Raw genomic sequence first — 27316 nt, 5'->3', positions numbered from 1 at the left:
ACATGATACTCGGCAACCTCCCCGGGGGAAGGCAGGCTGGGGCTCACTGCTGATAACGAGGAATTAAGGATAAAACCCAGCGTTTTCCCAATCCATTGGGAAATCAGGCTCCAGCTTTTTCGGGCCCGCCCAGCCGCCGCGCTCCTCCAAGCCGCCAGGGGGTGGTGTCCGCGGCAGTCGCCCCCTGGTGGCCCGGAGGAGCGCGGCGGCGGCGGCGCGGTAGAAGATGGCGGCGGCGGGGTCGGGGTCGAGCTCAGGCTCGGGGCGGGCGTCGGCGCGGCCGCGACCGGGACCCGGCCGGTTCCGGGGCTGCTTGGCCGGGGCGTTGCTGGGTGACTGCCTGGGCGCCGTCTTCGAAGGCAGAAGCGTTGTGAAGCTGCCCGATCTGCTGAGCTTCCTCCGAGGCCTGGAGCCGGCGCCCGGGCCGCCTGATGAGGGGGAAGCGGCCGGCAGCGCCCGCAGAGGTGGGCGGGAACACCGGGAGCGGGAAGGGGGTCGGGCCTGGCCCCAGCACCCCACAGATTCGGGCTTTAGGGTGCCCCCCCCAGCACCTCTGAAGCGTGGGTGCCCTCGGTCCTGCCCCTCACCCCAGCGGGGGACCTCCCCGGACACCCATGGGTGCCCCCAGGCGCGTTTCATGTATGGTGCTGGGAACCGGGGTATCGCAGTGCAGGGGTGTCAGCAAGGAGCAGAGGTACCAAACCCAGATTAGGAGTAAGGGCAGCACAAGAAGGCTTATTTAACTCTTAGCAAGCAATGATGCATTCCTGTTGGGGTTCTGTTTGCAGTCGTGTCCAGAAATGCAACAGTCCTTTCTCTTCTCATCAGCATACACTGTGAGATCCTTGAGAAAGCGACTTGTCTCACTTGTCCTTACATGCCTCTGGGTATCAGACACTTCCTCTTGATTCTTACTAATCTGTAAATGCACTCTGTCTCGTTCTTGCTGCGGGTGCATCTCTCTTGCCGTGTTTCTTACTCTGATGACCACAGCCAGTGACAAGCTGGGTGCTGGGCAACCTCTGGTAGTGTTTTAATCCAGCTGTACAGGGAATTGGGCCTCGGAGAACAGGGAGGTGCTGGCAGTGGGGACGGAGAGGGGCAGAGTTTGTCCCTGGGTGGTCACATTACATTTGGACCTTCTGTTGTAGAAACGCTCTCATACACGGACGACACAGCCATGAGCAGGTCGGTGGTGCAGTCCCTGCTGGCCAAGAGGGAGTTTGATGAAGTTGATATGGCCAAGAGGTAAGGACTGCAGCAGCTTCAGGGCCCGGAGTGTTGGCATTTACTAGTGAAGGCAAAACACCCTTATGATTAAGCAGTCACTGTAATGTTCTGTGAAAGGGGGCAGGGGCTGAGGCAAAGTCTTTGCTAGTTTGTGGAGGGGGAAAAGAAAATAGGAAAGTGATGGCTAATCCTGTAATTCATTGTGTGCTGTGCACTGCCCGGGAACAAGCAGCAGCATTCCTTCTAGCACAGGTTCAGAGCCTGCCTTGAATGAAGTAGGATAGGACTTGCTGTGTTGCAGCTGTGTGTATATATCCACCTTTGTGGAAGATGATGTTTAGAAATGGCAGAAGCATTTTCTTTCATGTTTATTTGTTGCTATTTATGTTTGTACTTCCCTTAATTAAGTTAGCGAGTATTAGTGAGGTCAGCTGCAGTTTGTTTATGATCCATTTCCTTTCTGAATCCAGGGCCCTGGGAGCATTTGGTTCCACTTAAGGGAGAACATTTATTTGTTTAGAAAACTCTTCCATTGAACTCGAACAAAAGACTTTCTTTGTGGTTGTGACCCATGGAAATGTTTCCAGTTTGCTTCTATTTCAAGGCAAAGTCAAGAGGGAAACAAGTGGGTTGTGAGAGGTGATGGTTTATTCACCCTTTCCTCCTTTCACACTGATTTTTTGGGAATCAGATTCTTTCCCTACAGAACTGAATCACTTGGACCCTGACTGTCATGGAATTAATTCACTTTATCGACAGCCTCTGTACAAACTTTGGGAACAGACCAAATACCCCCTGTGTTTTTCCTCACCTGCTGCTCTCTCATGCACACCAGGTTTGCTGAGGAGTACAAGAAGGAACCCAACAGGGGCTATGGGATGGCTGTTGTCAATGTCTTCAAGAAGCTCTTGAGCCCCAAGTGCAGCGATGTCTTTGAACCAGCAAGATCCCAGTTTAATGGGAAAGGCTCCTATGGCAATGGTGGTGCCATGAGGGTGGCAGGCATCTCTCTCACATACTCTGATGTCCAGGATGTCAAGAAGGTACCGTGCTTGCTCCTGCGGGCACCTCAGCTCTGGCAGTGCTGCTGTCAGACCAGGCTGAGCAGGACCTCTCAGGTAGGCTTGCTAAGGATGTGTTTTCATTCCCAGTTTGCGAAGCTGAGTGCTGAACTGACCCATGCCAACTCCCTGGGCTACAACGGAGCCATCCTGCAGGCCCTGGCTGTGCATCTTGCCCTGCAGGGAGAGGTCAGCAAAGAGACCTTCCTGGAGCAGCTCATTAGCCACATGGAAGATGTAGAGGCAGATGATAAGTCTCTTACTGACGCACGAGCGTAAGTAGCTGTGGGGAGCACTGGCTCTGCTGTGTACAGTTTATTCTGAGTTCACATTCTCTTTTCTCCATTGTACTCTTTGTGTCCAGGCTGGGATTTGAAGATTTACCCTTTTCAAGGCGCCTAAAGAAAATAAAGGAATTCTTGGAACTCAGCAGTGTTCCAAAAGCAGATGTATTGTTTGAACTGGGTAAGTACCTTTCTTACTCTAAGTACTAGGAAAGAGCTGAAAGCAGGACTGACTCAGCCAGCCTGGCTGACGTGTCCTCCCACAGGTTGCCACTTCAGCCTCTGCTGCCTGTAGGCATAGAACGTGCTAGAAAATTACATGCTGTTGTGCACACCAGCCAGTAATTTTGAGTCTTGACCCAATGACTCCCTCTTTGTACAGGTGGGGAAGAAATGTCTTGCTAAGGAAAACTTAATTGTGCATAATATTTCTTAGTATTCTAAGATCTCTTGTCTTAATGGCTGTCAGATCTTCATGTTGGATGGGAATGAGGAGATGTGTATGGCCAAGCTTCTTAGAGATGCAGGCTTGTGTGCCTTGTCATAATACCAGTAGTGAAAGCAACTGACAATAGGAAGCTGTGGTTAGAAGGGTAAAGGGCCTTCTGTGGGAAGGAAGACAGGAATGTTCTGCAGCACTGATGATGCCTGGCTTTGTTACAGGCAATGGCATCGCCGCTTTGAGGTCTGTCCCTACTGCGATTTACTCCTTCCTGCGCTGTATGGAGGCTGACCCAGACATTCCTGATGACTACAACAATCTGCAGAGGACCATCATCTACTGCATCTCTCTGGGTGGAGACACAGACACCATTGCTACCATGGCAGGAGCTATTGCAGGGGCTTATTATGGGGAGGAACAGATACCCCCAAGTTGGGAGGAGAGCTGTGAAGCTTTTCAAGAGACACAGAAGCTGGCAAATAGCATGTATGAACTCTATTGCCAGCGGCTCTGAGCGCCAAGGGGAGTGTGTTTTGGAAGGCAAAGGCAGGTGGTCACCTCTGCTTTCCTGGTCAGGATCTGGTGGTGGATCCACACTGCAGACACCTGTGAGCCTCCACCTGAGCCAGATGCTGCTGTGAGCTGAGAGCTGGAAGCACAAGCTGGTTCAGAAGAAAGGGGATATACCCTTCAGTTGCAGTTTGGCTGGGAAGGGGCTGCATGTGACACCTGGACAGTGGGTGCATCTCCTCTGAAGTGTACGGGGGCATCTAGTTTTTCATGAGATTCCTGCTGCTTGCTTTGTCCACCATTATGCCATTTTGTCATTGCAGTTACTAGGTGGGTGTCTGAATTTACTGACTTTCTTGCTGGTTCTGTCTGCTCCACTGTGCTGTGGCCTTTGTTTCAGTGGCCTGTCCTGCAGTGGCTTTGATAGGCTCCACACCCCTCTTAAAAGACCAGCTCTCACTCAGCTGACCAGTTCAGGGGTGGAGGTGGGAGTTGTCAGAGGTACTTCCCTGGAGGATGTCCTGCGTGCAGCAGGGGTTGCCCCCCTTCCTGTGGAGTGAGGATGCTGGATTGTAGATGTCCCAGGGAGGTTTGCTTCCTTAAAAGCAGAATGAGCAGTGGCAGAGGTTGGAGAAGGGCTTCCTTTGCATTGCTGGTTGTGCTGGGAGAAATGCCTTTGGTGCATGCAGGGTCCCTGTTGCTGCTGGAAGGGAGTGGGACTCGTTACTGCTCTTTGCTCTGCGAGCTACCTGACACCATCCTCAGTTATTGCATTTTATGTTCCCTTACATGCTGGCTTTCACATTGCTGCAGCTACTCCTTTGTTTCAAATCTGTGCATCCTGCGTTCTTATTGCTGTCCCGTGCATGTCCAGAGCACTAAGTGAGTTGCTGTTTAAATCTGTGGGTGAGGATAGTTGTGAAACCTGGTGTTTAACAAGCACTGAACTCCTGGTTCTGCTGCCGTCAGTGACAGAAACTACCTCAGCAGGAAGCAGGAGTTACTTCTTACAGCTGTAAAACTCTGTGCTTGGTAAGAATCGTCTGAAAATAAAGGAAAATGTAGTTAATTAGGGGAGAATTTATCCAAGTTCAAGCAATTTGTGCATCTGAAGCTGGTACTGGTGGCTGAGAACATTCTAGCAAAGCTGGGTTGTTCCAGAGTCTTGCATCTGAAACCTTTGCGTAGCGGAGCTGGTCAGAAAGGGAGCAATAGCTTGGCACATCTAAAAAGGGTTGAAAAGCTGTGTAATAATTGAAAACAAAAAGGAAGGAAGAGGCAAGCAGTCACCATATGGAAATGCTTATAAACCTGACTGTGACCATGTAATTCTCTATTACTGCTCTAGTATTCCTTGTGGCTGTTCCCTGCTTGCTCCCTGCTGGTATCACACACGGTGGTGGTGTGTGTCAGGCTGCAGGCACGTGTGGAAACACTGGCTGTGGGAAACTAGGTCGTTCCCATTCTTCCTGTAGTCTGCTTCCTCCTAGTGCCCTTGTTCTGTGTGACACTGTAATGGGCTTCCCTTGTATAAGCGAATTCTTGTTCTGAGAGCATGTGGAATTTCGGTCTGTTGTATATTTATGTATTGTGATGCAGATCAGAGAGGCACAAAGTCGGGTTTTCCCCGTTGTTCTGCCACAAGTGTGGACATATTCATGGGATTATTTAAAGAAAGAGATTTTCCTTTTAAAGCAGCTTTGTAATTGTAAATGTTGGGAACTCACAAAGAGTGGAATAGCTCCTGTTCGAAAATAGACAGCTCATTTGAGGGCAGAATTGAAGTGTGTACTCAAACACTGAGCTCTGGCTTCCTTGGAAAGAAATAAAGTCACTTGGTTATCTTTGTTTATTAGCCACTGCTCCTGTCTTTTCATTCAAGTCGTGAAGTTGTGCTTCTGTACTAAATGACAAGAGGAGTTGTATGAAAATCGCCAGGCTGTTTCTTCCCACCCTGTGCTTCACTTTAGGACTCAGCCTGAAACTACTTTGCTTTGGCTTCTTGAAATCTGTAGAAAGCAGAGGAGAAGTTGTTTGGTGCTGGACGGAGACATCTCACGTGTAGCCAGGACTTGTGCTTCATTTGGGGTGAGTTTGAGTACTGGAAATCTGCTGTAAAAACCACTGTCAGGCAGCCCTTCTTGCCCGTGAGCCATAATGGGAGTTAGAGGTTTACTGGAGAGGCCCTTTTCTTTTGCACGCTGCATTTGCAGTGAGGACCAGCACGTGGAAGGAGTTCAGCTGGCAGAGCGCAATGTGCAGTGATTACGCACGGACCAGGGTGGCTGCTGGATGCTCCCACCACTGGTGGCAGGAGAACCACTTGTTCTTCATCATCCCCTTTTGTAGGAGTCTGCCCATGTGGCAGCCAGGCTTCTCCAGAAGCGTCACCTGTGACAGGGTGCAGCTCCTCTTCCAGGTAGGAAATCAGGTGGGAAAACATATTTTCTTTGTGCTTGTAGCCTCTGGAAGTGTTTTGCTCCAGGTGATTCACCATTTCCTCCATGTGTTACTGAGCTGCTTTTGCTGCTCAGGATGTGAAGGTTGGCTGTGGATGAGGTCGTGTAACATACTGAAAGCAAGTGTGATGGTGGAAAACAGGAGGGAAAGGGAATCCCCAACACTTTGCCTGACATTCCGCAAGTTACAGTGGCCGGTGTGGAAGGGTCTGGATTTCATCCTTTTCTAAAATGAACTTCCTGAGATGGGACTCTTGTCCTTAATCACAAGAAACAGCAGTACCTTCTTATAGGAGAATGTGGTTGATGAAGCAAATCTGGGAACAGGTAGGCTGGGTTTGAGAAGGAAACAGCATGAGAGATATCTATGAATGGTCTTTCTAGCAAGGCTGAGCGAGCCCATTAATAACAGGACAGAGGCACAGCTGAGCCCACCTTTTATACAATAAGTTTTATTGATGTTTTGTCAATACAATCAAGTACTGCAGTTTTAGTTCTGAAGAGAAGGCCAGTTTCTGATCACAAAAAGAGTGCATTTTAAACCAACTTTTACTATGACAAACAGTGCATGTAGTATTTACAAAACTAAAAACCTCTATATACTAGGTTAGAAATGAAGATACTAGAGGCAAATTTAACAAAAATAGTAAGAATTTGTATATAAAAATGCACATTGTAATGCAGTTTTCATAATTAAAAATAGACATACTTCATCCAACCCAACCTTTTTTACTATTGTGATTGAAACCAAAATCCCATGCGCTCACACACACGACAAAATAATCCTTTCTGCTGGCGAATATCACATACTCAGTATTCCAGAATAAAACCTCTTCCTGACAGTGTCCAGTTTAGTGAACAGCCTCCCTCATCCTGTGCATCGTTTTATTTCTAGCCTAACTATGTGCATGTTATATCTTTGCCTTTCAATTGCTGTGTAAATGTAAGAGGTTATATAGCTGCGGAAGGTTGATTATGGTTTATGCTCTGCACATGAAGGGAAAGTGAAATAATTGCAAAACAATATCTACAGCACTGAAGGAGTTAATGTCTCGGTGTGGTTATAATGAGTAATTTTATCATTGCTTTTTTGCCAGCTAGGACAAGAAGTTTAGAATAAAAACTGAACAAGAAGAGAGGGAATGGAGGTTAGAACACAGTATAAATAAGTCGCTTTGCTGAGTAACAGGATGAAGCTCCCAGCCCCGCGTGGGAAGCTCCTGGCCCTGCTGCAGGTAGTGTGGGCAGTGGGAACAGCCCCACTGCTGGCCAGGGCCTGGCCTGGCACCCGCTCCAGTCCTTGGCTGTTCTCCACAGGAAAGAAGCTTCAGTAAAGGAGACACAGGCCCCATCCTAGCGCCCTCCCAAGCCTGGGCTTGAAGAAAACATCTGAGCTTCCACTTCTCATTTTAGGGACTCTTTGTAAGGCTGCTGTTCCTGCTGGGAAATAACCTGTTATGAGCAAAACCCAGATGGTCCTGACACCCTCCTGCCTTTGGGAGCCGAAAACATCCAGCAGGATCAGACACCGGGGCAGCCCTTCAGCTTGGGAATGTTTCTTCTTTGTACAAAACTTGTAGCTTTATGGGGAGAAAATCCCAGGGAGGGGGACAAGCCAGCCTCAATCAGGCAGTAGCTGAAGCACTGGCCTTTAACTGTACGTTTCCTTGCTGTGTTTCTTAATTGCAGGGATAGGTGTGTTTTAAAAGGAAGCCCTGGATGGCAAGAGGCAGAAACACAGGACAGGCTTAATGAGAAAAACAAACTAAACAGAAACAGAAATAGAAAAGTTATTTAAATATCTTGCACAGTTCATCTGGAGAACAATCCCAAGCCCCACTCTTGCTACACTTTCTTTGGCCATTGAACAGGCTGTAGGAAAACTTAAGGGCAATAATTGCTCAGCTGGTGACCAAATTGTTGCTGTTTTCTCAGGGCTGTGCCTTTGCAGAGGGACACAGTGCGTAGCACGTGTGGATTAACTTCAGCAGCGAGCTCCTCCATCGCTGGGATGAGAACAACCATCCTACCATGAGAAAGGCTGCAAGCAACAGGGTTCAGGTGCTCCCTTTACCAAATGACAGAGCAGCCAAGTGGTCAGGATCGTGCATACCTCTCCCGGAACCTTCCAGCTCATCCTCAGGTCGGTAACATTTCAAGCGTGAGTGAGACAAAGTGGTAACAACAGACAAACGTGATTATTTTCTTTTAGCCTAAGTCACAGACTGGCACCTGGACTGGTGCTTTGACAGGTACATATTGCACTAGACTCGTAAATAACATTGTTAAGTAGATAATAGCACCGTGGTAAAATGACTGAATGGAAAGTTAGAATGAATGCTCATTTTTTCTTAATTAAAAGATCCCCAGGGGAAGGGGGGAGTTTACACATCCCGAAATAGTGAGACAGTAAAAGCAAGTTGTCCGTAAGTGGCACTTTCAAGGAAGCACAACTAAACTTTCTGTCAAACCAGGCTAGAAGCAGCATAAGCCGGGCTCGCAGTGCCATCCTTGTGTTCTCAAAGAGTAAAGATGCTCGTGAGGCCAAGCAAGTCTTTGAGCTGCAAAGAGACAGAACAGAACTAGCCCTGGGACTTGCCAGTAGATGAATGAACCCAAGAGAGGCTCCTTGTTCATCACAGGGGTCCCAGCTTCCCTCAACGGCTTTGGAATAGGTCGTCTGTCATCCTCTCAGATGCCAGTGCCTGGATGGTTTTATTCCTAAAGATGCTGAGGAGGAGGGTTAAAAATAACATTTAATTCTTCTAAGAAGGTGCTTATGCAAAGTGTTCCACTTTTTATGATTATACATCCAACCACACTGAATCCGGAGTGAAGCAGAGAGACTGCTGCAAAGCACAGTCTGAAAGAACAGGCATCAGTGAGACCAGAACTTGGGCATCTGATGGGTTGGGAAGGAAATTTCTCAATCCATCACGGATCTCTGCTGCTGTAGAGGTTTGTGTTAAGTGCCTGGCACCCCTGCGTTGGTTAGCAAATACACTATCCATTACAACAGCTGTATTTATTTCACTTGTACTCAAAATGGGAAACGAGGGCACTTGATTACAGACCAGAAGGGTCTGCTCTTCCAGATGACCCTCTGGATCACAGAGCAGTTTGCTGCAGAGCCAGATCCTTGCCATCCCAAGCACGTTCCTGGGTTTGATGTACAGTCACTAGGGTAAAAGTTATTCCAAGTAGGCTTTGCTGAGGAAGTCACTCCCCTGCCTCCCTTCTCGATCCCCCCAAAAAAGATGGATAGATGTCTCCTTTCTGGTTACCCTCTTGACTCATGGATCAAACAGCGTGAAGCAAGGTCCCACCACAGCGGCTCGCGCCTTCTTCCCAGTGATTTTTCTTTTTTGTATTAATTTTAAACTTTTTTATCAAAAACAAACAAACAAAAAGACAGTTTATGGCTAACGTGGGAGAAAAGGAAACGTGCCCAACAGCCGTTATGTGGGGCAAAGCAGGAACCCAGAGAAGGAGGAGTGGATGTATTCCGTGGAGTACAGCCCGTTGGCCTGGTCCGAGGGCATTTGTACCCAGACTTGGTCGTTCTCCTTGAGTTCAAGCACGGCACTGCCCGAGGCCTGGTCCAGGTAACCCTTTTTGTACTCGTCGTAGGTGTAGGTGGCAGGCACGTTGTTCTTATAAAGCGCCACCCAAACGTTGGTCCCTTTGACGTGCACGTGGTAGGCAAAGTAGTAGATGCCGGATACGGGGCAGGTGAATATCCCTGTGACCGGGTTGTAGCCGTTGTGCCCGTTATACAAAGTCCGGTCAAACTTGACCGGCATGCCCGACGCTGGGAATGGGGAGGTGAGGATGGCGGTGAAGGCTGGCGCGATGCGGGCGGAGAGCTCTCCTCGGCCGTACTGCGGCTTCCCTGGCTTCCCATTCCCCAGCACGGCTCCCTCCACGCCTCCGTCTGGGAGGTGCAGCCCCGCGATGCCGGTCTCGTCGAACACCCCGGGTGCTCCTGGCGGCCCGGGTGGCCCCGGTGGGCCCGGTGGCCCATTCAGCCCCGGCGTGCCCGGCATTCCCGGTGGGCCGATGGGTCCGGCCATGCCAGGCTCACCGGTCTTCCCCTCACCGGGAACCCCAGGGAGCCCGGGCTCCCCTTTCAGCCCTGGTAGCCCCTGAGGCCCCATGGGACCTGCAGGTCCTTGCAAGCCTGGGATGCCAGAGGGGCCCCTCAGCCCAGGCTGTCCCGGGATCCCACCATCCCCTTTCGGCCCGGGGCCACCCGTTAATCCTGGCACCCCAGGGAGGCCGATGAACCCTGGTTCCCCTTTGGGGCCCATTGGGCCAGGGGGTCCCAGTGACCCGGGCAGGCCCCTTTCTCCCGGCACCCCCGGCTTCCCTGCGAAGCCACTGGGGCCCTGGTCACCGCGTATCCCCGGCATTCCTGGGGGCCCACTCGGCCCCACATCCCCTTTGGATCCAGGCAGCCCATGCTTGCCCGGCAGGCCCATGGACCCTGGTGGGCCTGGTGGCCCGATGATGCCAGCAGGACCTGGCTCTCCCGGCTCCCCATCAACACCAGGTTCCCCCTTATCGCCGATGGCTCCAGGCACCCCAGGCTGCCCACGGTCTCCTTTCAGGCCTGGCAAACCCGGCTTCCCATAGCCCGTCGGGCCTGGCAAACCAGGGAGGCCGCGGATCCCAGGCTCTCCCTTTGGTCCCATGGGACCCTGTATCCCTGGCACCCCTGCAGCACCTGGGACACCGATCCCATCAATGCCAGGGGGGCCCCGGGGCCCCATGGGGCCGGGCTCCCCATTGATGCCAGGCCCACCTGGGGGGCCCATGTCGCCCTTCTCCCCCGGTGCACCCGGCAGCCCGTCAAGGCCAGGTTTTCCAACTCCAATGGGCCCTGGAGGCCCTGCAGGGCCAGGAGGGCCCCCGTTCCCCCGGGGCCCCGGTAACCCCGGCTTCCCCACACCATTCTCGCCCTTCATCCCTCGCTCTCCGCGGGGACCCGGCTCCCCTTTTGGGCCAGGTTCACCTCGAAACCCAGGCAAGCCAGGGCCGCCCTGGGGACCCGGCTTCCCATTGACGGAGATGCCGGCTGGCCCTGGCAGCCCCGGGGGGCCGGGCAGTCCTCTTGGCCCTTGCTCTCCTCGAATGCCAGGCTCGCCCTTGGCTCCGGGCATCCCTTTCATACCCGCCTTTCCAGGGAGCCCTGGGATGCCAGGTTTCCCAATGCCCGAGAAGCCAGGGGGCCCAGCTGGCCCGGGCTGGCCGTGCATTCCCGGTTTCCCTGTGCCCGGTTTTCCTGGGTAGCCGGGAGGCCCTGGGGGTCCACGTGGGCCGGGCTTCCCTGGTGGTCCTGGCTCCCCTTTGAGGTCCATCGGCAGCAGCGGTGGCATGTCTGTGGGGAGAGGAGACACGGAGCTTTAGTGGGACCGAGCGTGCCTGGTGCGTGATGCCTTCGGGGTGTTAAAGCCGCAGGATCTGTACTTGCCAGAGTGCCCTTCTCTAGAAATGGTTTTGTTTCAACATGGGCACAGGGGCTTCCTGGCCCACCACATCAGCAGGACTGTCTTGAGGCAAGACCTTGCCCAGAGTCCGGGGTACTAATCCAAGCCTGACTCCTTCCATCCCTCCACAGAGGGTGTCAACAAGAGCAGCAATTGCCGTCGGCTCTGGCGGTGTTGCTCTTTGCTGACCCACTGTGGGGCTTTCTTAGGAGCTGGATTCAACCCTTCTGCTGCCTCACTTCCCAGAGGCCTCGAAAGCACCGTGGGATTTGGTCGCTCCTGCCTGGCTTCAGTTGAGAGGATGGTGACAGAGCCAAGACTGAGGATAATCCCTGCACCCCATCCCGCGGGTCCAGGGCCTCAGGAGACCTTTAATCCTTTTGGATTAACAAGAAAACTCTTGGACATGTGCTGAAGAGACCAAAGAGGTGATTCGTGCATGGGTTAAGACATGCCCGCGGTGCTCGCTGGCTCAGCTCCCGGGGCCAGCAAGACACAGAAAAACTCCCCAAAGAGAATTAAAAAGTGCTGAGGATGGAGGAAAAGCCAACAGCTTCGAGGGAAACGCAACCTCGGTTACGTCCAAATGAGTCAGCCCAGCTGGGAATAGGCTGGAACCACTTGACATTTAACGAATTTATAGGGCTCTTTTGCAAACGGATACAAGAAAGAAACTACTGGGCTGAGAGAGTACAAAGGCGAGGAGAGGCAGATGCCATGCCCACCGCAGCTCGGGGCTTAAAGCACAGACGTGAGCATAAAGAACTCCCTGCGGCTGGGTGTTTGCTTCCCCCGTGACACCAGGAATGGGCGAGAAAGAATAAATCTGACAGAGTGTTTCTTGGGAAGCTGGTAATTAGGGACACGCTTGGCAGTGGCTGTGATGGGAAATGGGAGAGGAAAGGGCTTTGACATCTTGGTAGATCATTCCAGCTGGGAACAGACCTGTATGGCCAAGTGCCTGGGATGGGAATGGATCGTGTCTAGGCTGGGGCAGAACATGGTGCCCCAGTGTAACTGAGGAGGGGGCAAGGGGGTCCCTGAGCTCTGCCTGGGCACTGAGCAAGCTGAGCCTGGGTACCCGCAGCACCAGGATCTGCCACCACAGAGAGCTTCCAGTCCACGGGAAGAGATTAGGGGAGATTTGAGACACGTGAAAGGAATAACCATGGCAGCAGCAGGCACTGGTGCCGCAGAGGTGGCTTTACCTTTCCTAAGCCCAGCCATTAGCTCTGGCCATTCCCAAGCCTGATGCCTGCTTGTTTTCCTTCTGGCACTGGAAACGTTTTCAGAGCTTATCTGTAAATCAAAGCCTGGCCCGCATCCTAGGGTGTGATAGAGGTCACTTGGCTCTCTGGATGGAGGAAATACTTGTCTGTCAAGACATTGCCACTGGATTTCTGCAAACCTCCTGCTCCTTCCCCCAGAAAACGGTGTGGGAAAGAAGGCAAAGGCAGATGGGAAGGGTTGCACTGAAGCAGATTTCTGGAATTCTGGAAAAAGCCATTTCTCCAGACAATGAGTTCAGTGTGGTTTCCCCCTCTGCCTTTCTTGTTCTCTTTTTTTCTCCTTGCGATGGTTTGAAAAGAATGAGTTTTCTAGGTCATTTTGCATGGAATCAGAACAAGGATCTACAGCTGAGCCCGCGGAGGAAGGGAAAAGCACACACACGCTCTCACACAAGGCAGCGGAGAGCAGCGCCAGGCGAGAGCTGCCAGCTTGCAGGCGGCCAAAAAAGCAGACGGGGAAACCAAACCGGGGCCCTTAGCGGAGAGAAACTGGGGCAGCGCAGCCCCGCTGGTGTCCGATTTCAAACGCCCGTGTCTTACCACAGACACATGTCTGGGAGCGCTGCATTTCACAGCAGCAGCATGGGGTTGTGTTCCCCTGGAAGCATGAACAAAGCTGCCATGAATGCTAATGCAAGGAGCCAGCTGGGGCAGCGGGAAGGGGAAGCAGCAGGCACAGTCCCTGCGAGCTCTCCTCCTGGTACCACCAAGCTTTCTACCTCCTCAGGAGCATGGATACGGCCAGGTGGGATCCTGCTGTGTTCACCCCTGCACGCCTGCAGGAGGGACGCAGCAGCACAGAGTGGCCAACAGAGGAAGAATCCAGCAAGATGGGAAGTGGTTCCCAGCCACGAGCAGCCAGCAGCGGGTCTGGCCAGCGCGGCCGGATGACACTGCAGGAAGGAGAGGTTGGCTGCTCCATGGCAGAGCCTGCCCGAGCTTGTTCCAGTGCTGCTGCCAAGCCCTGTCTCGTGAGAGTGAGTTTCACAGGCTCACAGGAACACTGCACAGCCCTGGTGTTATTGCATCCCTCATCCTGTCTTCTACTGGAGGCTCAGCACAGGACCCAGCCGCAGCCCTGCTGAGAGCTGCCGTGCAAGGGGGTGGTGGTGAGATGGCAGCAGGCTGCAGAGCACAGCATGACAACGGCAAACAAGGTTTCTCCGTTAGCAGGAGCTGAGGGATCTGGAGGCCTCTTGGCCACATGCATGCAGCAGCAGCCCCACAGGGATCACACGTCTGAGTCCTTAAAAGCAGCAGCACTTGTGGGCCCCCAGCTCTGGGGATGCTGGATCCCTGATAGCAGAGGTTGTGCAATGATTTGGCACTGAGCTTGCCCAAGCCTGGGGAGGTGAAAAGTGCTCCTTTAGCTTTGCAGCGGAGGTTGGTGCTCCCAGGTGATTGGTGTTGCTACTAGAGGGGAACTGGCACAAACCCCAACCCCAGGCATCGCCTGGGCCTTATCTCTGCCCTGAGCTGGGATGCTGCTGACTTGACTCCTCACATGCACAGGGAAATGATGGGCTCCCTGAGCCATTTACCTGCACAGACCTGGCTTTAAGCAACCCAAAATAAAACCCAGCTCTGCAAATATCTTGAATACTTAAATGCTCTTAGCATTTTAACGTGTAGCAGCATCTCCTGCCCAGCGCTGCCTCTGTGCTCCTGGGGAGTCTGGCACCCTGAGGAACCCAGCCCTGCCTCTCACTACATGGCACCCGCGGGCTGATGAAAGCCCCCCCATGAGGGGTCCCAGCCCCAGGGGCAGCCCAGGGGGGTCCCACACAGCGCAGGGGTAACACACAGGGGCACGGCACGGCCCAGCACCCTCACAGTGAGCCCCCAGAGCAGGGCAGGAGGCCAAATTGGAGGTTAAGCAGAGATGGGAGCTCAGTAGGACCCAGGAGGCACCGGCTTCCCCAGCTGCCTCTGTGCAGCCTCATAGCTGGTGGCTACCTGCATCCCCGCTGCCTGCATCCCCGCTGCCTGCATCCCCGCTGCCTGCATCCCCGCTGCCTGCATCCCCGCTGCCGGCATCCCCGCTGCTGTCCTTTCATTCCCAGGCGTTTTAGGAGAGTAACCTCCGGGGCACTCCATTGCTCTGCCCTGCCTCAGTGTCTCCTCTAAGCCCTGTCTAACCTGGTGAAGCTTGCACCCAAACCACTTGCAAGCTGCCAGGCACACTCACTGCTCAGTCGGCCATGGTTAGCAGGCAGCAGTGCTCAGAGGCAGCACAAGCATAGGAAGAAAGGGGGGGAAAGAAGGAAACCCAGCAGGGAGATATTTGAATCCGGTCCCACCAGCAGCTGAAGCGTTCCTGCACTGCGCTGGAAGGTTTTGGCTCTGGCCGGGATTCAGGGAGCAGCTTTACAACAGCTGGGAAGGGGGCAGGGAGGCAGGGGGGTCGCAGCGTGCTTCGGCGCCAGGTTTTGCTGTGTGCTTTCTGACGTGTGCTGAGCTGAACTCCTGATAAGCCGTTCCGCCCAGCAGTAAATCAGGCACCCGCAGCCCAGCCTGCTCCAGTTTCTCCTCCCAGAGCCAAGACTTTGGCTCCCTGGAGGGTCTGGGTCTGTGTGAACGCATGGGGAGGGCTCCAACAGCTCTTCCCAAGGGCAAAGCACCGGCCTGGGGGATCCAGGCACCTGAGCGCCTGCACTGCCCCATCCCACAGTGCTGCCAGCAGCAGCTGGATGTGGGGGGAGTGCTGGGACTTGTGTGTTTGGGATCAAGCATCCTTGAAGTGAAGGTGCTGCTGCTGCCCTGGGTGCGCCCCGGGGAGATGCTGGGACAAGGGGCACCCCGATGAGCTGCAGAGAGCTGCAGAACCTCAGTCACACTCAATGCTTGCTGTTTGCACAGAGCCCTGAGCAGTTCCCCAAGGTGGGGGAAATGGCCATGTACTAATAACATGCAGGTAGGGGATGGTGTGCAGGCAGGGCTCGGGGTGCAGGCAGGGCTCAAGGTGCAGGCAGGGCTCAATGTGCAGGCAGGGCTCAGGGTGCAGGCAGGGCTCAGGGTGCAGGCAGGGCTCAGGGTGCAGGCAGGGCTCAGGGTGCAGGCAGGGCTCAATGTGCAGGCAGGGCTCAGGGTGCAGGCAGGGCTCAATGTGCAGGCAGGGCTCAGGGTGCAGGCAGGGCTCAATGTGCAGGCAGGGCTCAGGGTGCAGGCAGGGGAGCTCAGGGCAGGAGGTTATGAAAGGCTGGGGCTGGGTTGGCAGCAGTGCCTTACCCTGGCTGTGCACAGCACATGGAGCTCAGTGGGCAGTGATTTAACACTTGTGGGGTTTCTGTTGCTGCTCTCCAAGGGAGGAAACGTCTCTGCTGCTCTTCCCTCACCAGGCTGGGTCCCAGCTCTGGCCTTGGCCCTCTTTCCTTTCCCAGCTGGTGTGAAACGCAGACAGGGAAAATGGAATAGGTGGAGGAGTGGAAAAAGCCTTTCCGGGATAGCTCAGGTTTAACATGCAGTGAGAGGGAGGGATGGAGAGCAACTGGGCTGTGCCTCAGAGCTACCAGCAAGCGTGCAGCAGGATGGGAGCAAAAGGCTTGCGGGTCCCCTTTGTGCACTGGCCCCCAGGTGGAGGGACCCAGGGGTGCTCGACTTCAGTGAGCCTCTCCCTGTGCCCATCCTCGTCCTGCACTGAGTTCAGGACAGCCAAACCATTCTTCTGTGCTTGGCCAAAGATGCTTTGGGCAGCAGCACCCACCCGGGCTGCACCCTGCGACCCAAGGGTGAGGGGATGATGAGTGCCTGATGGCTGTGGATGCTCCAGTCCCTTCTCCACGTCCCCATGTCCCCCCCACGCCGCAGAGTGCGTCCCTTACCCAGGTACTGCCCTTTGCCTTCACGGAAGGGGGGTCCCAGGGGTCCCTTCACCATGGGCTGCATGTACTTCACTTGGGCATAGCCCCCCACACCGCCTCCCACTGCCGAGCGAAGGCCGACCACCATCACCAGCACCAGCAGCAGCACCACGGCGTCCGGCAGCATCCTGTTCCCCTCTGCTCCTGCGGACAAAGCAACAGTGAGAGCGGGCACCGCAGCCCCCATCTGCACCCTCTATCCCACAAGGATCAGCTGAGAGCCTGGGAAGGATCCCAGCAGGAGCCTTTTTCTGGCCCACAGATGCCCTGGACCCGTTCCCCTTCCCGCCACGCGCCGCCTGGAAGATGCACAATGAATACACGGGTTATGACCAGCAGAGCCTTTCAGAGGCTGCCCCAGTGCCTGTGTGTCCGGGGTTATTCCTGTGTTGCATCCCTCAGGCAAGCAGGGTCTCCTCTAGCAAAAGCCAAGCTCTCTCTGCCTCAGGAGCAGCTAGGGGACGCATCTTCCCAGGAATTCTTCAGGAGCAGCATCTCCCAAACGGGTGCTGGACCCAAACCACGTTGTTGGAGCCTGAGACTCCCTGTGTTTTAAGGCACTTTGCGGGCAGCGATGGGAGCTCACTCAGAGGGTGAAGGATGGGAGCCCTGTGCACTTGGGAGCAGCAGCCTCTGCCTTGAACCAAATACCCCCATAACTACACCTCTGCTCTGGCAGCTTCCTTGGTGCCAGCTCCATGCACGAAGCTGCAAACATTGATCTGCAAAGAGCATTTGTTTTCGGAAGCTCAAAGAACCGGTGATGCCGGAGCTGCACTGCTTCGCCTCCTCCTCGCACTAATTGACCCATGGGGGTTATCAATGAGCATTAAGCTGTGCCTCTCCTGCCGGGGAGCAGGGGCAGGGCTGCAGCACACCGGGATTTGATCGGAATTTCCTGGATTGCTTTTGCTGAAGCAGCAGTGAAAAAAAAGCTGCAGCAGAGAGAGAGAAAGAGCCCCCACCAAGAGCAAGTGCAACGCACATTAAAGCAAACTGATAAAGGGAAGGGGAGCCCTGGCGTGGGATTGATCCTGATGTGACCTTAGAGAGGCTCCAGTGCCCAGAGGAGCTACAGGAAACCTGGAGAGAGGCTTTAGACAAGGGCCTGTAGGGACAGGCCAAGGAGAATGGCTTTAACCTGCCAGAGGGGAGACTGAGCTGAGCTCTTAGGCAGAAGCTCTTCCCTGTGAGGGTGCTGAGGCGCTGGCCCAGGGTGCCCAGAGAAGCTGTGGCTGCCCCATCCCTGGCAGTGCTCAAGGCCAGGTTGGACACAGGGGCTTGGAGCAAGCTGCTCCAGTGGAAGGGGTCCCTGCCCGTGGCAGGGGTTGGAGCTGGAGGAGCTTTAAGGTCCCTTCAGCCCAAACCAGGCTGTTGTTCTGTGCCACAGCAGTGATGGAAGCAGAGCTCTCCTCTGCCCATCCCACCGGAGCCAGCAGTGCCAGCACCATTCCAGAGCCAGGCTCAGCCAGGGACACGTTCTCACAGCCACCAGCGGCGCAGGGACGGCCTCAGCACCTTTATTGTGTTTCTGTCTTCAGGGCGGAGACGAGGAACCCGTGTTTTTGTGAAGCGTTATTTTACAGGGATTTGTTTAAGGGAAAACGAATCCCATTTTAAGGGATTGCAGCTGTAAAAATACAGTTTCTGCTAAATAAGAGAGGAGAGCAAACCCCTGAATCAGCTATTTATTTGTTTTCCTTACCTGGTGTGACCCCTGCGCCTCCACCTCGAGCTCCCTCCCTTCCCAGCTCACTCTTCTCCCACCTGGCCTTTATTCACCTCTGCTCAACTGGGGTGTTTGCACCATCCTCAGTGAGCCCACGCCATGGGAGCAGCACCCTGGGGTGCTCAGCACCTCGCTGCTGGGTGCTGAGGAGCGTTTGCAGATGTCCCCCCATCCTGTGAGCCCTTGGAATGAGATGGAACCGGCGATTAGATATTCCAGATAGAACTGGAGCCAGAGGAAGGGAGGGGAAGGACAGGGTGATCCGGATGCTTTGGCTTCGGGTGTGAAACCGAGTCCCCCTCGCGCCGCGCCGAGGTGACCGCGTCTGTAACCCGGAGGCTCCAGACATGGGCTTAGCTCCTGCACGTCCTCCCTTGGTCTGCATGGGGCATCCCGCCTGCCCTGGAGGCAATGGGAGGGAGCCTGGCCTCAGACCCCCTGGCACACGTCTCTGGTCCTCAAGGAAACGGGGTCCCTGGTGCTTTGCATCCCCCCCGGCGGTGCCCGGCACCGGGGCAGGAGGCCTCCCATTACCCGGGCTCTCCAGGCGGTGATTTAATAACCATAAAATGGAAACATCTGGAGCCTCATGTGATGGATAAAGTGCGCACGACGCGGCTGTGAAGAGGCTCTTTCATGCCTGAGCTCTCCTGCGTTATGAAGTGATAATTAATCACCACGAGCGGCCCTGCAGCGCTCTCATCTCCCAGGGCAGGTTGCAGGCGTCGGCCGGTTCATGGTGCAGATGGCACGGTCCGTCCTCCGCTCCGCTGCATCCGGCAGAAATCCCATGGGGAGCCGCTTTTCCTCACTTGGAGCAGTTCTGGGAGGAGAAGCTGGGCCAGAAGAGTTCATAGAGGGGAACCTTCCGGGTCCAGCGACGTGGTTCGGTCCCCCCAGGATGCTGGAGCAGGGATGGGGTTGAGCAGCACCGCGCTGCCTGGCTGCGGGGGGGAGCACGGCGCGGCACCGAGCCCCTTGGCACGGCTTCAGAGCGCAGCACGGCCGCGCTAGCGGTGCGAGTGCCTGCTCCCCTGGCAGCCGGTGAGCAGACGTGTTAAAAACCCCTGGCACGCAATGAAAGCGCCGGGGAAAGGGAAAAAAACCTCGCACTTAAAGCATGAGAAAGGAGACAAGAAATGACACCTTGTTCTCGCGGCAGCCGCGGCCCCTTCTGCCCCCAGCGCTGCAGGAACAGCCCTGGCTTGTGCTGGTTGGGCTGGCGAGCTCCTGGTGTGCTCCCGGCCGTTCCCAACGGAAAGGGGCTGCTGCTGCCCTGCGCTGTCCCCATCTCTCTGCAGCATCCGTGTCAGTGCTCCTGGTGCAGAGGGGGTGGCATCCCAGTGAGCAGCACCCGGCACGGCGCTCGCTTCCCCGCGCACACAACCGGGCGCTTGTTCACTGAGGGGCAGTGATTTACGGCCCCTGTTATTTAAATATTAACGCTGGGCCTGGCAGCACCGCGCCTGCTCCTTCAGGGGGAGTTATTTTCTCAGTCAATAGATGAGATCCGCAGGGGAGCGGTGACCGCGACTGAAGGGCAGGAGAAGGCAGAAGTTGTTTAAACCCAGCAGTGAAAGCAGGATCAGTGCAGGGCGCGGCGCTGGCCCTCACCCCGGCTCCATCCCTGCACCAAAGCCAGGGTCACGCAGCCCCCATGGAGTTTGCTGCGACACCGGGATGAGCAGGATTGCGGCTGTTGATGCGCTTCAACTGCATGGGCATGATCCCATCCCCGTGCCACACACTGGGAGCACGGCCATGGGCACCGCCGGGGCAGAAGCTCACTGCTGAGCACCGCGCACTCATCCAGCTCCGATGGACACTGCAAAGAGAAAGCACCAAGAAAGCAGCCGGTGCTTGTGGGTGGGCTGGAGCAGCGCGGGCTTGGACGCCGCCGTGTCCCATCGAGCTGCTCCATCCTCCGGTCATTTGCAATAGAGAACTAAAGCAGGGAGGTTTTCCAAGCCCAACCCGGGGCTGGACGGGCTCCAGCGGGAGGTGGATGATTTGGTTTACGCTACACATGCTTTAAAAATAACAATGAGAGGAGGCGCGGACGCAAAGGGAGCCGCTGAAACAGAGCGCGCACGTTGTTTCCGTAGGCTGGGCCGCCAAAGGCATCAGGCAGCAGCTCGGCCGAGCAGCGCCGGAGCAGGCTTGGCACGAGCCGGTCCTTAAATGCATGACAGCGGCCCCGATCCAGAGGCTGCAGCACGGCCCCGGAGCCTCCCCTGCCCGCAGCCAGGGAACAAGAAAACATTTTCCTTGATGGAAAGAAAACACCAACCCCGTGGGCAGGCGGCCCCCGACGCCCCGGCAGTGCCCGCGCTGGGCGCGGCACAGCATGGCACAGCATGGTGCATTGCCCTGCGGCACAGCCCCGTGGTGCCTTCAGCCCACAGAGCCACCGAATGGCCTCATCTCTAACCTGAGCCTGGTTCAGTCTGAACCCATCACCTCTTGTCCTGTCGCTACAGTCCCCAGTGAAAAGCCCCTCTTTGGCATAAGCCGTGCTGCGGGTGGCGGCTGGGTCCATCCATGTTGCTCCGCTCCCAGCAGGGGTTGCAGCCAAATTAACACCAAGGCTGCTGGGTCTGTGCTGATCAGTGACTACTGCAGGGCTGGAGGGCTGCAGGAAAGGCCATGGCCTGAGCTGCTCTTGGTAGCCACGGGCCAGCCGGTACATGTGAGGCTCAGGCCGTGCCGGGATGCAGGAGGGGCTGCGGTGGCAGGAGCCTGGGGCCGGGGTACCACACAAGACATGGGACGCTGGGCTCTGCTCGCTCTGACAGTCACAAACTTGCTGCCAAACCAGCCTGGGTGTCTCCCCCTCGACCCACTGTAGCGATACACAATGGGCGATGGTGTCAGGCTGTCACAGGGGCCGTGGCAGGGACCCCGAGGTCCATTTCTGGTGCTGACAACAGGATCGGTGCCGCCGCTTGATCCCTCACCCGCGGGGTCAGGGAGCAGCTTAAGGCGATTACTGCCCCTCGGTGCGTGCCGGCAGCGCCGCAGGGCGTGAGCCCGCTGCAGGTCACAGCTCAGGGCTTAATCCTGCCCCCGGCTGTCAAAACCCCGGCTGATCGCTGCACCGGGAGAAGCCATCCCCAGGGAACGGGGCTCACCGAGGTGTCTGGGGACGCAGACAGAGACCTCCGGGTCTGTCCTGGCTCAGACCTGGGTCTGGGGGGGGAAACCCTGTCCCAGAGCTGCAGAAACGCCCGGTTTCTGCCCATGGTGTGAGCTTGAGCGCGGGTCACAGCATCCCTGCGGCACCGCGGGCCCCTTGTCGAAACAGGGCTGGGAAATCCCCCTGCGTGCCCATGCGGGACCCCAAGGGACGTGTTCCCCCCTCGGCCTGGCCCTGATGGGGGGTTTCAGCCCCCCGGTCCCATCCTTCTCCCGCCGCCAGCCTCACCCCACTGACATACCAGACTGCACAGCAGTAATAGCAGGGTTGCCTGCCAGGTGCATAGTTTGACCAGTGGGATCACACGTGCCAAACCACAGGTATTTTATGAGACGTTTCCTGTTATGAAGACATTTTTGTGGGGATTCATTTTTTTTCTTCCCTTCTTCTTCCCCTCTCCTCCTCCTCCTCCTCCTCCTCCTCCCTTCCATCCCAGCAGGATGGTGCCTGCCTGGAGGGCAGCAGAGACTCCTTTCCCAATAGCCCCAAGCTGGAGCAAAGCTGGAACCAGAGCACTGGAGCTGGGACATGCAGCAAGGACTGTGGTGCCAGAGGGTCCCGGCCCCTTTTCCACACCGGCAGCATCCGGGCAGGGTCTGGAGCTCCTCTCCCATGCTCTGTGCACCCACAGCAGTGGGGCCTGAGCTGTGTGAAGCCCGAATTGCTCCATGAGCCCATGCTGTGACCTGGCCACAGCCTCCGGTACCGGATCCTGGTGTGGGATGTGGAGCATCTGCCCAGAGACCCCAGGCAGGGCCATGGCTGGTGGAGCATCACTCCCTGGGCACCGGCTGGGTCAGCCAAAGCAGCCCCGCTCCAGGGACACATCAGCTGCGGTGGGAAGCAGACGGTGCTTACCCGGTCCCTGGGTCAGAGGCTGCTTTTCCCTGCGCAGAATCGGTGTTTTCCAATGCCACGGGAGTTTTTGCACTGAAATCCGCTAATCCTGGAGGGACCCGCGGAGAGCGATTCCCATCGCGGGGAATGTGTGGGCAAGCGGCCATCAACCACAGACATTTAAACTCTCAGCCTCGTGCTGGGGTCACTGCCTTAATTATAACGAGCTGTGGTCCAGGCCAGAGCCTTCTGGGGTGCTCAGAGCGGCGCAGGCAGCACCTCGGGGGGATGCAGCTCCTATGCCTGAGTGAATGTGATGATGCTACGGCTGCTCCAGCCCCTGTCCATGCACCCCATGGGGCAGGGAATTGAGGGGGCCGGGAATGCCCAAGCTGCTGAGACTGAACAGAGGAGAAGCCTGGTCTGAACCAGGTTCATCCCTCAGGTGTTAAACAAGTGACTGCTCTGCAGGACGTGTCCATTTCATCACATCCAGGATCATCTCCTGCCCCAGACCCCAAAGCTGCCATCCCACCCTCTGTTCATCAGCCCTGATGTCCGTCTCTCCTGCAAGAGCCCCCTCTGGTTGTAAACAGGAGCTTCAGTGGTGGCACGTGCCCTCTCCATGCTCCATCCATCACAACGACCTCATGCCACGAGGAAAACAGGCTCCAGAGCAGCGGGAGCACATGGGGACAGCAGCTCCCGAGCCAGTTCCTGGTGCCATTGGTTGGCAGCTCTCTCCCACGTTACCACCACGGCATTCCCTGTGCCATCGTTTTCCCAGGCTGAGCGCCACCAGCACCCTCCCAGCTGCCCAGATCCAATGGGAAATGTGTGAGCTGCTGCTTCCCCTTTGCAAAGCACCAGGAACACATCCCAGCCTCCCCGCGGCGAGCCTGGCTCCTGGATGGGAACAGCCTCACCGTGTTTATCCTAACGGTCATTTTGGGTTAGTGTCAGGGGTTGAAATTCCCCCTCCCTCGCTTTGCTGGGTCCTTTGATCTCCGTTTCCTCTCCTCTTCCAGCTTTTTAGCAGCACCCCCAGGTGCGCCTGCCTGGTGCCTGTGCTGCTGCCTGCAGCCTGCAGTGCTCCCGCAGCACATCCTCGCCGTGCACATCCTCACCTCGCACGTCCCCCACAAACCCCTCTGGGATAACGCTGCTGAAGCCCCCCTCACCCTCAGAGCTGCGTTTTCTTGGGGCTTCAGCATTTCAGGGGTGACCCCAACAGGGCAAGAACCCCCCCATTCACTGCAAACCTTCCCCATCACTGCCAATCCCAGCACCTCAGTCACAGGCCTGGGCACCAGGCTGTGTCCACTGCACTACGGCATGGCCACAAGCGATGGGGATGTGCCCCAGTGTGGTGCTGGGGGCTCACACTCTGCCTGCCTTAGGGTTAACCCATGCAGGTGCAGCGCTGATGGGCTCTGGGCACCAGGTCCCCCTGCTTCTGTGTCACTGCTCCAGCTGCTGCCCCACGTCTGGGGTTAGCGAGGGGGAAATATTGTTTATGCTTCTCCAATATCTGCCTTCTGTTTTGCATTTGCCTTCTCTTCAAAGATAGGGAGCCGCCTCTGCCAAGATTCCTGAGGAGATCTCCTCAGCAATGCCGACCGCGCTCCCCACCGCACTCAAAGAAAACAAACGTCAGGCCAAGGATTGATATGAAATAGTTTAAAAATGAGAAAAAGCTGCCTTAGAGCGAGGTTTACATTAAAACACAGCTCAGGAGCGGGAGCCTCGCCTGCGCCCTCCCCGCCGCGGCGGGATTGGGTTACCTGCCCGCTCCCAACCCTGCTCACCGGGGGCTCGCCAGGGCGAGATGCGGTGCAGTGGGTCCTGGTTCTTCCCCCAGCATCCTGCCAGGGACCCTCCCACCCTGCTTTGCTCAGAACATCCCCACCCCAGTGGTCGCTGCCCCGCGTTCCATCCCAACCCCTGCCCAGGTCCCAGCCCAGCATCTCCCTGCAGCAGCGCCCAGGGCAGAGCATCCCAACGGGGACCAGTTCCTCCTGAGTGTGGGGTCAGGATGAGCAGTGGTGGGGCTGGGTGAGCTGTGGGGCAGCACAGTGGGGAGGAGGAGCAGGGGCTGACAAGCCTGACCTTGGCTTGGGGCTATCAGAGGGTTAAGACCCTGTTTGCCTCCCAATAGCCCAGTCAAAAAAACGAGCGTCTGGTCCCAACAGGACCCTCATCCCCCAGGGCTGCAGCTTCAACCCTCCCCATCCTGCTGCCCTGAGCACCCCTTCCTGGTTCCCATCCTCATCCCATTCCCATCCCTGCCGCCGCCGGGGCCATGCACCATAGGGCAGCTTTCCCGGCCCGGCAGCGGCGGCGGAGCTGCAGACGCGCATTCGCACCCCGGCGAGGGGATGGAGCTCCTCGGGCACGGCTCTCGTTTGTGTTCTTTAATTCACTTTAATTTATGGGCGCTGATTGAGGGCCCAGCAGCCCGAGGTGAGCAGTGGAAACTCTGACAAGGCGCTACCATAAACCACGCTCCCGCCGCCCGCCTGGCGCTGGCCCCGCGCTGCCGGCTTGGGTTTCAGCTTCCCTCTGCTCCATAATGAGCGTTTCATGGGCTGGGTGCAGGAGCCTGCATGGGGGCTCTGCAGGGCTCCCTGCACCCATCCCAGTGCCACTCCGGGTGCCCCCCCCAGCACGTGCCCTTCTCTCGGGACAGACATGGATTATTTTCCTGGAATTCTGCGTGTTCGGGGCTGTCTCGAGGCGTTTCAGCACTGCTGAATCAGCCGCTTCCAGCCCTCGATTTCAAATTTTTGCTCCTTTTTTTAAGTTAGTTTCCACATTTCCTTTGTCTCGGAGCCGAAAGCCTCACAGGGAATTCCAGTGGCTCCGCTTTCCCGGGGATTACGCCAAACCACCCCCGTGTCCCTCCGGCCCCATGGCAGAGGCAGCCGATTTTCCTCCCCAGGGGTTGCATGGGGTCTGGGCCAGCCGGGTGCTGTGTCCTGGGGGATGCAGGGAGCTGCTCACCGTTCCCACGTGCACCCTCTCTGTTTGTCCTAAACAAAGAGCTTCCAACCTCATGTAATGCCACTGTCTTATCATCAGGCTGCTAATTCCCAGCGCAATCAAGTATCTCATTTAATGTCCCCTGTGGAGCAGCCAGACCTGGACCACACCAGAGCAGCTGAAAGGAGAGTGGGATGGATGAGATGCCCCAGAGCATCCCAAGGGAACAAAACAACTTCTGGACTCAGGTAGGAGAGAGGAGCAGCCAGGACAGCACTGGGAGTGAGTGGAGACACGACCAAAGAGCTGGGGACCTTCACAGGCTCCAGGGCTAAAGAGCATCTCCCTTGGGCATCTCCGTTACCATTGACCCTTCACCAAGCAAAACTGGGTCCTGGGGCCCAAGCACCAGTGGAGATCAGTGCAGAATGGACACTGTGCATTGGGGGCTGGGTGGCAATGGGAGGGAAGTCCCGGAGGATCCCACCCCATCCCCGCCGCCTGGCCAGGGCTCAACACGCCTACGGTGCCTCCAGGCTCCCGGGAGCCTTCCTGCACGAGCCCACGGGCATTTTCCACCTCATTTACAGCAAGAGCATTAAAATGCTGTTTTCCAAAGGCACGGCAGCTGAAATGCCAGGCCCTGGGTGGGATTTGGCAGGCGGCCGATGGAAGGATGGGTGGCTCTGGCCACGACCGGGTGCCGGGAACCCCGCATCCGTGCTGGCCCTTGGCACACTGCAGCCGGTCCCCAAGGGAAGCACTGGGGGCCACCACTGCCTCTGTCCCCCACAGGCAGGGCAGGCAGCGGCCAGCACAAGGCTCCCGGATGGGTCCTGTCCCGTGCTTGGCTCCCGGCGCTGCCGGGATGCTTTTGTTGGGAAGTTACGGCTGCCCCTTCCCACGGCCCCCGCTGGGCTCTGCCAGCGTCCGACCATGGCCCCTTGTGCCGGCAGAAAGCAAGCGCTGCCCAAAGCCGGTGTCCCACTGCCTCCAACCATCCCATCACCAAACGTCCTGGCCACTGAGCACCCTGGCCCCGTGCGCCTCAGTTGGGCCACGGGGCTGTTCCGGGGGCTTTCAGCACCACCCAGAGAGGTGTCCGATGCTGTTGGTTATAAACGTGCTGGCTCCAGCCCAGCTCCTGCCAGGTCCCATGCAGGAAAAAGCCCAATGGAGCCAACACAAACAGAGCCAGCAGCATCCCCACACGGTAGGAGGTAACGCCGAGAGGGCCAAGGATGCTCCAGCTGAACTGCCCGGCCCCAGGCCGCCCAGCGGGGTGGATGTGCCTTGGTACCATGGCTCCAGGGCTGGGATTCAGCAGCACCTGGCTGCCACTATGGGTTCAGAGCTGCCCTGGGTGGACCCAAATGTGTGGCACAGAAGTGCCCGTGCCCTGCTCAGGGTCTGCAGAGCCGCAGTGGGTAGATGCTGAACTGCAATTACTGTGGGATCCATGATGCTGCGGCTGCCCCCAGCTTCCTACCCTGCTCCCTGGGCACTCCATGGGGACAATCAGCCCCGCTTGTGGTCAGTGCTCTCTGCAGGGACAAAGGACCTCAAATACTGGCTGGGGTGAGGGTCCAGTCATGTTTGAGGGAGCAAAAGGGCTGCGGCATGGATGGGTTCCCCTTGGCACCGGCTCCAGGCCCCAGCAGCACGGCAACAATTGGGTTATTGTGAGCGTGCCACTGGGGACACGACTGAGATGGGGAATTCCACAAACCCGGCTCTTTCCGCTTGTCCCACTCACTTTCCCAGCCCAGGCTAATCCCTTAAGATGCTCTGTCAGCACAGCCACGGTCCCGCAGCCTGCACGGAGGGACGGCAGCTCCTGGCCCCGCTCTCCCTTGGGCACCATCCAAGGGCAAAGGCGCTGCGGTGACGTGGTCCCAGCTTCTCCCTTCAGAGCCAAGGTGGGAGCAGACAAAAGCACCAGGAGCGC

General features: G+C 56.5%; 2 protein-coding genes across 5 annotated transcripts; one reads left to right on the top strand and one right to left on the bottom strand.

The window, feature by feature from the left end:
- Positions 1 to 226: 226 nt before the first annotated feature.
- On the top strand, positions 227 to 8688 carry ADPRS (ADP-ribosylserine hydrolase; the record flags this gene model as incomplete). 4 transcript variants are annotated; one of them, XR_013958287.1, is made up of 8 exons in its annotated part: positions 227 to 464; positions 1152 to 1248; positions 2066 to 2273; positions 2382 to 2566; positions 2656 to 2756; positions 3239 to 3857; positions 7922 to 8129; positions 8461 to 8688. XR_013958287.1 is itself a non-coding variant. In XM_080632567.1 (6 exons), the coding sequence occupies 6 exons, from the start codon at positions 227 to 229 to the stop codon at positions 3529 to 3531; spliced, it is 1122 nt and encodes a 373-aa protein (XP_080488693.1). In that variant the 3' UTR covers positions 3532 to 5382. The 4 variants fall into 4 exon arrangements, 1 of the variants encoding a protein (XP_080488693.1); XR_013958288.1 differs by having other exon boundaries at positions 8466 to 8488; XR_013958289.1 differs by lacking the exons at positions 7922 to 8129; positions 8461 to 8688 and adding an exon at positions 5384 to 6221.
- Positions 8689 to 9444: 756 nt separating this feature from the next.
- Positions 9445 to 16751, bottom strand: COL8A2 (collagen type VIII alpha 2 chain; the record flags this gene model as incomplete). The annotated part of the gene is made up of 2 exons (XM_080632531.1): positions 9445 to 11366; positions 16586 to 16751. 2 exons carry the CDS (start codon positions 16749 to 16751, stop codon positions 9445 to 9447), a joined length of 2088 nt encoding a protein of 695 aa, XP_080488657.1.
- Positions 16752 to 27316: the final 10565 nt, after the last annotated feature.

The sequence above is a fragment of the Psittacula echo genome, assembly GCF_963264785.1.
Source record: "Psittacula echo genome assembly, chromosome: 21".
Taxonomy (NCBI): Eukaryota; Metazoa; Chordata; class Aves; order Psittaciformes; family Psittacidae; genus Psittacula; species Psittacula echo.
The sequence above is the reverse complement of the archived record's forward strand: the minus strand, read 5'-3'. Positions and strand labels throughout refer to the sequence as shown.